Source organism: Hyla sarda, chromosome 1, assembly GCF_029499605.1.
Source record: "Hyla sarda isolate aHylSar1 chromosome 1, aHylSar1.hap1, whole genome shotgun sequence".
Classification (NCBI taxonomy): Eukaryota; Metazoa; Chordata; class Amphibia; order Anura; family Hylidae; genus Hyla; species Hyla sarda.
In genome coordinates, this window is record NC_079189.1 from 140,045,523 (window position 1) to 140,059,113 (window position 13,591).

Here is a 13,591-nt window from a genome sequence, read left to right on the forward strand (position 1 = left end):
TTGTGACTGCTGGGCGACCACCGTGGTGAGGTCGGCGACAACTGGCAGAGGAACTTCAGCGGGATCCATGGCCGGATCTACTGTCACGATGCTGGCTGGCAGGTAGTGGATCCTCTGTGCCAGAGAGGGATTGGCGTGGACCGTGCTAGTGGATCGGTTCTAAGTCACTACTGGTTTTCACCAGAGCCCGCCGCAAAGCGGGATGGTCTTGCTGCGGCGGTAGTGACCAGGTCGTATCCACTAGCAACGGCTCAACCTCTCTGACTGCTGAAGATAGGCGCGGTACAAGGGAGTAGACAGAAGCAAGGTCGGACGTAGCAGAAGGTCGGGGCAGGCAGCAAGGATCGTAGTCAGGGGCAACGGCAGGAGGTCTGGAACACAGGCTAGGAACACACAAGGAAACGCTTTCACTGGCACAATGGCAACAAGATCCGGCGAGGGAGTGAAGGGGAAGTGAGGTATAAATAGGGAGTGCACAGGTGAACACACTAATTGGAACCACTGCACCAATCAGCGGCGCAGTGGCCCTTTAAATCGCAGAGACCCGGCGCGCGCGCGCCCTAGGGAGCGGGGCCGCGCGCGCCGGGACAGGACAGACGGAGAGCGAGTCAGGTACGGGAGCCGGGATGCGCATCGCGAGCGGGCGCTACCCGCATCGCGAATCGCATCCCGGCTGGAGACGGTATCGCAGCGCACCGGGTCAGTGGAGCTGCCCGGAGCGCTGCGGTAGCGAGAGAGAAGCGAGCGCTCCGGGGAGGAGCGGGGACCCGGAGCGCTCGGCGTAACACCAGCCTAACAAGTGTTTTCATATGTAGTGAAATTACCCAGAACATCAAACTGTATTGGATAATATTATTATTATACTGTAACTACCCTACATTTTATAATTCAATGCCTTTATTATCCATCCTGTGGTGTTATAATACTCCAACATCCAACACACATGTAGCTTTTGGTACAGAACTGGCACAGAACTTTCTGACACTGTCTATACCTCTTACATTGAAATTGTTGTATTATTGTTGCATTATTTTGAATGACAACATGATGTTCTCACAATACACCTCTTCATTATTGGAAGTTGTATCACGGCTGGACAACTTTTGGGAAATGAGGTCAATATGCATTCATTAATGATTAAGAAGTGGCCATGAAGTGTATTCTCCTCTGGCAAGTTTACACAGTTTCTCCCCCCGCTGTATATTTTTCTTATATCTTTTTTTTCTTTCCATATTACAATATAGGAACATCAGGTCAGTTCAGAGAACCTTGAGTAAATTTACTCAGTGGCTTGAGCAATACCGACCAGGACAGTGACATGGGGTCAGTACATAGGTCTTATTAGCTTGGTAAACATAGAAAAATCCAGTGTATGATTTCAGGCTGGTAGACAGACATATAAAGGACAACGAGATGCAGTCACCTCACTATAGTCTTCACTCAGCCAAAGCCAAAATGAAGCTGAGAGCAACACTTGTAACCTTGTTGCTCTGCCTTGTGAGCACTGCATGGGTATGGATCTTTTTATTTACCTAAATAATCATAAATGTTATTAAATATATTATATATATTCATTGATATAACATGATTATAACACTACTACTATTTGTACTTCTTTGCATTTTAGCATTAAAACAGTATGCCATAAAGTGATGCCATGTTCAGTGACAATAGTTAGTGTTGTTTTATAGTTACGTAGATAAAAAGCTGTCATTGTTGTTTATGATATTATATTTCTTCATGTGGCATCAGCACTAGGCTAAGAATGCGTGTATGAAATAATTTACTCTTTATGTACGATACTGTAAACATAAGGGGATTTAGCTAGACAATCACCTTAAGAATATTAGTGATTTGATGACGATAGACAGTATGATTTATCAGTTTATTGTATATTCTTATTATAAAATCAAAGAAGACAATATATGTAAATATATATATACATTAAATATTAACATATGGAGACATTGGTAGTAGTATTTATTCTATATGTATCTCTTTTCTGTAGAAAGTAAAATGCTGCAACGGATATGTCATGGTGTTGTTTTATGATACAGTGGTCCCTCAACATACGATGGTAATCCGTTCCAAACGGACCATCGTTTGTTGAAACCATGTTGAGGGATCCGTGCAATGTAAAGTATAGGACAGTGGTCTACAACCTGCGGACCTCCAGATGTTGCAAAACTACAACACCCAGCATGCCCGGACAGCCGTTGGCTGTCCGGGCATGCTGGGTGTTGTAGCTTTGCAACATCTGGAGATCCGCAGGTTGTAGACCACTGTTAGACAAAGTTATACTCACCTGTCCCCGCCGCTCCGGACCGTCACCGCTGCCCGGGAAGTCGCCGTCCATCACTGTAGCTGGTGTCCCCGACGCTCCGGCAAGGCCTCTGCTTCCTCAGCATCCGCACTCTCCGTCGCCGCCATAACGTCGCTACGCACGCCGCTCCTATTGGATGACGGGACGGCGATGACGTCGATGGAGAGCGCCGATGATGCAGAGGATCCCGATGAGGACGCGCCAGAGCCCCGAGGACAGGTGAGTGACCATCACCGGAGCTCACGGGGCATCGTAAACGGCTATCCGGCGGCAGCTGAAGCAGTCAGCGCTGCCGGATAGCCGTTTATGCGATGGCCCCGACATAAAAAAAGCATTGTATGTTGATGCTGCCTTCAACATGCGATGGCCTCTGAGAGGCCATCGCATGTTGAAATGATCGTATGTCGGGGCCATCGTAGGTCGAGGAGTCACTATACTAGTATAGTTTGCTTTTTTACCAGACATCTATTCCTCCTTATCCCATCATACATACTTGGTTCAGAGTGTGCATATATTTTCAATAGGGTTTGGAAAGTAAGCAGCTGCCAGACACCTCTGGTGGCATCATATATATCCAAGGACAAAGGGATTGGGGATTAAAATTCAAAATGCTTGATCCTTTTTTACCCCTAGGCAAAGTTTAAGAGGCCCTTATAACCATAATATTGTCGTCTGACAATGCCAAAATCAGTAGACTAAACTAATTCTTATTTAATGTATGTGAGAAGGTTTTATTTCTTAGAACTGTTTTTATTTCTTTAGAGACAAACATATACTAATGACTATAATAATATATGCATTTATGTTTTCTTTGGTATAGTCAGAAGGGGCCTTTGAGGAAGCGGGTGCAACCGGTCGTGGCCCCAGGATCTTGGAGCAGAAAGCTGATGGTGGATGCAAGCAAGAAACCAACTGGCAAGTCTGTGCGGATGATGACTGGGTATGGACTTTTCCTAAAATAATATGAATACGTCCCCATAATACACAATATTAAATGCTAATTGTAGTCTTTAACACTTTATATATAAAGAAAAAAAACTGTCATTATAGTAGAGTTTTATTGACTTTTTAAAACTTTATATAAGAAAAAACTGTCATTATAAAAACATAACATAACATACAAACATACATCAAACAATGTTCAATTGAAACAAAAACAACTATCGGTAAAATAAATTTACTCACTAGTGACATTATTTCATATTGTAAGAGGGTCATGTTATTGTAACCCAATATGACACTATTATTTGGGCACTGTATGATAGTACTATGTATGTATGGTACTTTTATTGGAATATTGTATTGAGTTTTTGTGGGTATCTGGATAGCCCATCAGTATAAGATAAGTGTAGGTCTGTCTTCTGACACCACCACTGATCAGCTAAAAAGAGAAAGAAGAGCTACTGTTCTAGACATGTTAAAAGGTACTTCTCATCAAAAAAACGTTTGATATATTATAGATTAATGTATGCAGAATAACTTTACAATTGCATGTTATTAAAAAATATGCTTCTTTCTATTTAATTTTCCACTTTGAAGAAATAACCACTAGGGGTCTCCCTACCAGTCCTGGCAGCAAGCATTTCAGACTCATGCTGGAGTCCTAAACACTACGAGCTGCCAGTCTGCTTTGTTCACAAAGGAGAACACCCAGAGCTGCCAGCCTGCTTTGTTCACAGCCTGTTTGGCTGTGAACAAAGCAGGCTGGCAGCTCTGAGTGTTTAGGACTCCAGCATGAGTCAGAAATGCTTGCTGACAGGACTGATCGGGAAAAATACAATAGAAAGAAGCATATTTTTCATTAACATGCTATTGGAAAGTTATTCAACATTCATTAATCTAAAATATATCAAAAGTTTATTTGATGAGAGGTACCCTTTTATAACAGGAGGCACAAGGCAGTGTGATAGTATGATAGGCTACATTTGATGTTTTGTTAGGCTGTTTTAGTGGAGGTTCCCTACCCTTACAAATAAATGGGATACAGGTCAATGAACACCCCACAACCCAGAATGCTAAATTATAACCTCTATGTAGATGTTTTAAGGAATGTCACTAAGCTGCAGATCACATCTCACAACTCTAAGCTCACAGTTTAGTGTTTCTGATCTTTTTTTATTTGTACAGAAATAGATTACTTGTTAGGCTTGGTACACTGGTGTCATCCATATTCTAACAGGTTTTGCTGGATCTTTTACTTTATAAAAACCAATAAAATAATAATACCTTTAATTTGATCATTAAAGAAGTTTTTTTTTAATGTCTTCAGGGTCCCAAGTGTCCTTCAGGATGCAGAATTCAAGGCTTATCTGACAAAACTGACAAAGAATTTACCACCAGAATTGATGCAATTAGGAACAAGTTAAAGGATAGTGAAAGCAATTATAAATCCATTGACATTAGAACCCAAGAAACATATAAACAAATCAAGGATAACCTAGTTGCTGCCCAGCGTAAGTATGAGTTCTGTTAATCTAAAGCTATGTTTTTAAAGGGTTTGTTACACGATTAAAGGGGTAATCTACTGGCCAGTGTTCGGAAGTAAACGCTCCGATCGCTGTTTTCGCGCTGCGGAGGTTGCCCACGCCCCTCGTGACATCCCGGACATGCCCCCTCAATGCAAGTCTTGCCATAGACTTGTCTTGCCGTGATGTCACGAGGGGCATGGGTGACCCCCGCAGCACGAAAACAGCGTTCGGAACATTTGCTTGTGTATGGCGGTCAGTGGATTACCCCTTTAAATATTACATTTCTCTGGTAGACCACACAAACCATATGAGTTCTTGAACAGGAATCTATAAAAATTGCTCCTGTGCTTTGGTATTGCTGTTATATACGTGTAATGGAAGACGCTGGTATATGCTACTGTAAGCATAGAGCTGCGTATATCACCCTTAGCCCTCCAGTTTAAATTAAAATAAATTACCGTATATTACACAGTATATGTTTTTTGATATATACCAGTGTAAAGGAAGTCAAAAGTTCTTATGGCCTCCTTCCGGTGAATAGAGGCCTATACTTACATTTTGCATGTTGGCAACGTTCTTGTTACATATGCCAAACATAGAGAAAATAAAGTAGATTCGTTCTCAAGGACACATTTACAAAACAACAAGTGAACCAATGTTTTCAATGCTGGTGAAGAGAAGCCACTTTTAGTGAGACGATTTATGTTGTCTAAAGTGTGCAACAGCAGGGATCACTTTACTGCCGCTATACAGGCAGTGGGACTGGGCATGTGTGACCACCAGCATTGGGTGTAACAGTTCGTAACAACTGTCTAGTGTTTATTTTAATTATTAAAAATTATATTTAGTGTGATCTAACAAAGTACAGTGGTCCCTCAAGTTACAATATTAATTGGTTCCAGGACGACCATTGTATGTTGAAACCATTGTATGTTGAGACCAGAACTCTATGGAAACCTGGTAATTGGTTCTGAAGCCACCAAAATGTCATCCAAAAATAGGAAAAAGTGAGGATTAAAGAAAAATAAATAGATAGCAAATAGATAGAAAGCAAATCCTTACATATAAAAGTAAGAAAGAGCTGCTGGGAGCTGTAATCACTGTATATGTCAGTGTTTCCCAACCAGGGTGCCTCCAGCTGTTGCAAAACTACAACTCCCAGCATGCCCGGACAGCCAAAGGCTGTCCGGGCATGCTGAGAGTTTTAGTTTTGCAACAGCTGGAGGCACCTTGGTTGGGAAACACTGGTTTATATAGAGGACAGGAGCTTCTTCAGGGTTCTGTACAGAATACACAATGTACTAAAAAAGTAAAATGGAGCCGGCCTTACCTGGTGTCCAAAGGAGCAGCTAACCCTGGCACAGGTAAAGAGTAATACAGAACATGTAGTACCTCCCTGTACTGTAGGGGGCACTACCAGACGCCAGTCAGTGCATACACTTCAGTAATACAGGGGTTTTACCAGTAAAATGCCCATTCTGATTGGTCGGTTCTTCCAGCCATTGACATGTTTCACAGATCTGGACTGTCTGTAGCATTGTATGTTGAGTCTGGTTTCAAGTTACAATGGTCCAGAAAAGACCATTGTATGTGGAAACTATTGTATGTTGAGGCCATTGTAGGTTGAGGGATCACTGTAAATTAATGTTTATCAGTAGGACATACCCTTTAAAGTAGGATTGGATGGGAAGAGAGAAGTACAACTTTTCATTCAATTCCATGTTTGAAATTGGCCCAAATGCATGACTTGGATCATCATTCATACGGATAAAACTACCAGTGAGTCTGAGCACTGGAAGGAATGGGCTGGTATCAAATGATGGGAATTTGTACTTCTTCTCAGTCTCTCTTCTCAGTTCCACTAATTTGCATGTACTGTCATTGGTGCGTTACATACTGTTAGGCACCAAACATCATATTTCAGGCCTACATCTGAAGCATAAGTCAGAATATCAGCAAAAGGTGTCTCTAATGTAGACTGTGGTGTACTCGCAAGCCATCTGATTGGTCGCTATGGGCAACTCAGCAACTTTTCCTCTGGATATGTTTTGATAAATCTCTCCCACTATGTTTTGTGGGAATTGTGTGGGATATATATATATATATATATATATATATATATATAAATATATATATATATATATATATATATATATATACATTTATTTTATTTTTGTATTGCCACTATTTATAGCAATGTGATGAAAACACTGAAGAAAAGATGCGGAGCAACTCACCCATTCAGACGGAGGCAGCAGGCGCATCACATCACGGTTGAGCGATCGTGAAGCGGGGAGGCAGTAGATGGAACAGGGGGGAATCAGGTGTCGGGCCACAGCCGTATCACACCGTTCGGTGCTTCGTCAGGCCCCTGTGACGTCATCATGCTAGCATGATGACGTCGCAGGGGCCTGCTAGCATGATGACGTCGCAGGGGCCTGCTAGCATGATGACGTCACAGGGGCCTGACGAAGCACCAAACGTGCGATACGGCTGAGGCCCGATGTCTGATTCCCCCCTGTTCCATCTACTGCCTCCCCGCTTCACCATCGCTCGACCGTGATGTGATGCGCCTGCTGCCTCCGTCTGAATGGGTGAGTTGCTCCGCATCTTTTCTTCAGCGTTTTCCTTGTGCATTTATCTTAATCTGGCATGCAGCACCACCCATGGGAGATTACAGATTGCAAGCACCAGCTACATTAACGGAGGAATAACACACACAGGTTTTAAGTGACAGTGCCGGATACTTTTCCTTTCTTCTGTGGTCATATTTATAGCAATGTATTGCCACTATTTATAACAATAAAGTATATCTTAAAATACAAATAACTTCTGATATGTCACAGAGACTCTTTAGCTGTTTCCTTTTATGAGGTTCGGCTCTGAGACACCCTCTATTCTCTAGAATGTGCTATGTATTTTAATGTACTTTATCATCTTTGTTCTAGCAAGCTCTTAGGGTCTCAAATTGCAGACCCCTTATGTATGGCTGTATGACATATCAGATGTTATCTGTAATATTAGGTACACTTTATAAACTTTAAATACTGTAACCATACAGTATTTTTTTTTTTTACATTTTTGGGGGTTTTATCATTTTTAAAGAATAAGCAGCTCATATTCATGTTTTCTTTATGCTATACATGTTATATTGTTTTTTGACAAATAATCGTGATCTATTTAGCCAGAACTATGAGGATATTCTGCACAGATAAATGTTTTTGTCTTCTTTAGAGACTGATGGCTCCTACAACCAGGTGTCTGATAACCTTAGGCAAAAAATCGACATTTTGAAAGTGAAGGTTTCTAGGCAGATAGAAAGAATCAAGTTGTTGCAGAGGAACATCAGAGATCAGGTGGTGGAAATAAAACGCCTTGAGGTAAGCCACCAATAATTCATCATATCATTAAAATGAAGACTACCAAAATCAACATGTGTAATATAGTTCAACTCATGTACTCCATTAATATTATCCTCTTATTTTTAGGTTGATATTGACATTAAACTTCGTGCTTGCAAAGGATCATGTGCAAAGGGGGTTGACTTCCATGTGGATGTTGATAGCTATGAAAATATACAGAAACAACTCCTGCAAGCTGAATCCACCGATCTGAGACCAGACATAAATCCTCTTCCTATCCTTAAGATGAAACCTATGAAAGACTCTTCAGTTGATTCCAGATACAAGACACTGGCTCAGGAAAAAGAAAAGTATCCAATTTTCTCAGACATTAACCAATATTCCTTTGTACTAGAAGGGAAATCTGAAAAGGTATCTTGGCAGCCAGTGTCTACTACAGATGTCACAAATTTCCAGGGTGGTCAGAAACAGCCTTCTCAAACAACTGAATTTGTTATCTATGGGGATAAAACTGGGCAGCCTAGTAAAACAACAGAAAGCAGAGTTGTTTCATGCACTAAAACCATTCAAAAGAAAATTACTAAGGGACCTTCTGGAATCAAGGAAGAAGTTAGTGAGGTAATAGGTGGTGGAGAAGAATGTGAACAATTACAACAGCTTAAAGCAGACGGAAAGGGTGAGTTAGGTGCTGATGGCACATATACCATCCGAGTCACAGGGGGCAGTAGTTCACAAGGTATCAACCTTCCAAGCTGGGAAGACTTTGTTAGTGGCAAGACTATAAGTACCAGTAGAACTCAAGGGTCTTCCAATGTAGGAGATGTTGACTTTGATGATTTTAGCCATATAGACCTTGGCTCACCCAGTTTTACACCTGGAAACACAAAGGGCACATCTGGCTCAACCTATACCAAGACAGTATACAGCAGTAGCAGCACAAAGGATGGATACCAGTCAAGCAAACAAATGAAGAGTGGGCCAGTATTTGAAGATCTTGGCCCGATCCAGCATGATAACAGTGAGGAAGATATGCCTGATTTTGGGGCCCGCAGTGTGCAAACAGGAGTGAAACAGACTGGAGATTACACTGGGACAGGTAAATCAAAGAAATAGTGACAGTGCTAGGTTCACATATTAAGCTGGGAAAACACATAGTTCAGTTTTGAAACTACAATTCTACCAGGATGCTTGCAGGGAGAAAAGAAATAAATCTCTAATCATACATTTTTCTAGTTAGGGCACAAGACATAAATAGCACCTTTTATTAGACAAAACATAATCATTTCCTTGATTCATATGAATCAAGATTTATTAAACCTCACCTATTAGAAGTGGCTTGAACATCACTCAGATTATCCTCCAAAGAAGAACCCATTAGACCAATTTAGACACAATGATCAAAAAGTCATACAAGAAAGATGCCATGTAAAGTAGTTATAAAAATGTACAAACATTCACATATTATTCCTACTTATTTATGTTAAACCCCAAAAATACAAAGGAAAAATTAGGCAATTTTTTGACAATGCTAGAAACCAAAAGTAACAATGTGCGCCAATAATGAAAATGATAAACCAGGTAAACAAGATAAAATGCATTTCTTTTTAGACTGTGCTGATATCCTCCAGAAACACAGTTCTGGAGCCAAAAGTGGCATTTTCAAAATCAGGCCAGAAGGATCCAATAAAGAGCTGTCAGTGTTTTGCGACCAAGAAACCCAGTTAGGAGGATGGGTCTTGATTCAACAAAGGGAAGACGGATCTGTGAATTTTAACAGAACCTGGCAAGACTACAAGAATGGATTTGGATCTGCGGATGCAAATGGGAAAGGAGAACTATGGCTGGGAAATGAATACATCTATCTATTGAGTCGAAAAGAGACAATTTTGAGAATTGAGTTAGAAGACTGGTCTGGAAATCAGGTTTACGCAGAATACAATTTCCACCTAGGATCTGAATCGGAGGGATATGCTCTTAACGTCAATGTTTATGAAGGTTCTGCAGGAGATGCCCTGATAGAAGGCTCTAAAGAGGACAGTGAATACACCTCTCATGCCAAAATGAAGTTTAGCACATATGATAGGGACAGTGACAAGTGGGAGGAGAATTGTGCAGAGATGTATGGAGGGGGGTGGTGGTATAACAACTGCCAGGCAGCCAATCTTAATGGGGTTTACTATAATGGAGGTCAGTATGATCCTAGGAATAATGTCCCCTATGAGATAGAAAATGGGATAGTTTGGGTATTGTTCAAACCAGCTGATTACTCTCTGAAAACTGTGAAAATGAAGATTCGACCCGTTGAGACTGCATAAAGTATTTGTTTATATCCTACTGCACTCCCATAAGCACCATTGTATTATGTGTTTTTTTTTATTATTCCTGGCTTAATGTATAGCAACTGTACCTGAAAAGAAGACTAAATAACCCACTTTCATGAACTCTTTGTTGTGTTTTTTGTTCTTAGATCAGTTGTCTTAGTTGTCATAGTACTAGTGGAAAAGAATGTATTTGACATAGTACCTATCATTCATAAATAATTATACATGGACATCATATGAGAAATAATTTGGGCAGTTTTTACATTCTCTCTCTGTTCCTCATCATAGCATGTTCATATAATACACAATTAATAAACACAATGGCAAAGCCCAGAGAAGTGACTCAAACTCTCCCTATTGGCAGGTCGGCAAGTGCCCAAGTGGGTGTAGGGTACAAGGCCTCATTACCAAAATTGAGAAGGAGATTTTCAGTCGATTGGATTCTGCAAAACAATCCTGGGTGAAAAGTAACTCTCAAAATATTAAAATGCTTTCAGAATTAAAACAGCTACATGAAGTTGCAGATCGAAACATGTTTACAGAGAAAGGCAAGTACAGTAACTACTTTCATTTGAAGGGATTTATTAGGGATTATGTAGTTCACAAACATTCCCATACATAATATCATTACTATAGAGGACTTGCTGCCTACACCCTGGGGAGCTATTTAGAGGGTTACTTCTCATGAAAGTCAACATACACTTTATTGATATTTAATAAAACTTTTGACATGTCGCACAAACATATCTAAAGTTTAAATCAATTAGGGTCTCAGTGCTGGGACCAGCTCCAAACATTAGCTATAGGAGCAGCGCACTTCACTCTGTGGCTTGGTGCTAAGTCCATCTTATTCTTGTCTCCTGCAATCAGTTAGATCATGCACTAACCCTAACAATCGGAGGATCTCTCAGTTCTAAGACCCTGACTGATGTAAACTTTTAGCATGTCTATGCGACATGTCAAAAATGTTTTTTTAATATATCACTCAGCGGATTATGTGCAGTGGGAAATATGCTGTGCACACGCCATTGTGCGACACTATCTTAAAGGGTATTTCCATAATTGGAAGTGATGAACGGAGCCTCTTTATTTTTTCCTTCTACAGTGGCGATTCCACCCACCCCACCCTGCAAGGATTTGCCACACAGCTGTATATTGTTTTGCAGGGTTATGTGTGCCAATGTACAGAAAATATCTGTGAAGGGGTCACAAAAATCTCTCATTCTAAGAACTGGTGGGGTCCTGTCTATTAAAACACCAGTAATTCCTCATGGTCCATTTAATTGTGCATTACAAAAAACCTACTTTGCTTATGCAATCCTCTATAATACATCTCCAAGTGGCTCACATGACTATTTAATCTATAACATATATGACACACATATTCATAAATAACTGACGCATCAAAAATATGTTCTAAAATTATAATGCCCATGAGGATTGACAACAGTTTTAGTGAGTGGCCAAAAGATCACATTTGCTCTATGAAGAATTTCCCTGATTGAGACATATAGTACACACAGTTAAACGGGGTATGATTTACGGTAACTAGTCTGTGGGGCAGAGTTGTTACATAAAAATTCAAAGCATTCAAAGTTTCAAGCAGGACCTATGACTTTTTTTTATTGTCTATTGACTTTTTTGGTAGTTGTGCAAATGTTGCAGGCCTCCAAGCTAAGCTGTTCACATAATTCCTGGACTTGTGGGGCCACAATTACTAGTAAAGTCAATAGGAGTAACACAAATTGCATTACTCCCTTGCTTTGGCTGCTTTCAGCTTCACAACTACCTTCGCAGCCACAAACCGGCTACAAGGGGTTGGGAAGCCGAAATTAGGGGATGGAAATACTTCTTTTATGTGATGGACAGACAGTGATCTACACTAGTATTTCTCAACTCTGGTCCACATATATCATATAGGTCTTGTCATAAGGAATTCTTAAAGTAGTTATCTGGGAGTGTAATCATTTAACTTAATAGCAGGAAACATAACATATAAAAACAAACACTGTGAATGCAGGGGAAAAAATAAGTGAATACAGGAAAATACTCTAAAGGAGCAACAAGCTTAAAGGGGTTGCCCAACAAAATAAAAGGTGTGTGTCCAGGATAGGGGTGGGCTAAAAAGTAAAAGAACCTTTTATTCACCTGCCCCGATTCCACGCACCGTCCTGATCATGGCTAAGCAGAACTGAATTCTTTAATTTTTACGCACAGGAAGCACCTGCTCAAACAATTATTGGCCGAGATAAGTCACCTCTGTGGCCAATAATTGGTTAACACATACACTTCCTGTGTGTCCAAATAAAGGTAAGAAGTTCTGCTCAACAGGGACCATTGAATTGGACATAAAGGGGGCAGGTGGGTAAAATGTTTCTATTTTCCTTTTTTAGCCCTGTGCCAACCCAGACCTCTAACTTATATTTGTTGGACAACCCCTATAACAACCCCTAATTTGAACCCCCTGACAATTGGTAAGTGATGGCATCGCTTAGCAATATGCCATAACTTTCATGCAAAAATGAATTAAATAATTGAATAATTTGCCTTTCTATGGTTTTGTACATAATAGTACATGTTTATCATTAGAAATACTGAAAAATGTTGCAAATCTTGGAAATGAATTAAGGAAGAGACTTAATTATCTTAAACAAAGAGTAAAGGAACAAGTAACAGAACTTAGACAATTACACAGTGAGATTGAAGAACAGTTGGCAGTAATGAAAATATTGGAGGTAAGTGGTTTTTATTTTTAGCTATATAGTCTACATGAAGAGCAGATAATTGGCAATAAAGTCAGCAGGTTATAGTAGGGATTTCATTTGTATTGATATACATGAGCAGGGATGGACTCACTATTTAGGCATAAGTGAAGAGCCTGGAATCCCATGCCCAGAAGAGTCTAACAGCCCCTTAACCCCCTAGTGACTTCCTAAATTTATATTTATGCATATGTCTATACTAAGGGGCTTTAGGTTAGGTGGCAGATGTCCCATGCCTAATTATGGGAGCTTTGCTTTCAGCATGATAACTGGGCTCCTGCACTAACTGCCAGGACTGGAGAAACCTCTGATCCTGGGAGTTTAACCCCTTACATGCTGTGGTGAAATCATGACC

At 40.5% G+C, this 13,591-nt stretch overlaps 1 protein-coding gene across 1 annotated transcript; it reads left to right on the forward strand.

The window, feature by feature from the left end:
• The first annotated feature begins 1,413 nt into the window (after nucleotides 1-1,413).
• Nucleotides 1,414-10,613, forward strand: FGA (fibrinogen alpha chain). Its single transcript, XM_056554966.1, has 6 exons — nucleotides 1,414-1,512; nucleotides 3,144-3,263; nucleotides 4,593-4,776; nucleotides 8,026-8,171; nucleotides 8,280-9,249; nucleotides 9,762-10,613. The coding sequence occupies exons 1-6, from the start codon at nucleotides 1,414-1,416 to the stop codon at nucleotides 10,466-10,468; spliced, it is 2,226 nt and encodes a 741-aa protein (XP_056410941.1). The 3' UTR covers nucleotides 10,469-10,613.
• The last annotated feature ends 2,978 nt before the right edge of the window (nucleotides 10,614-13,591 follow it).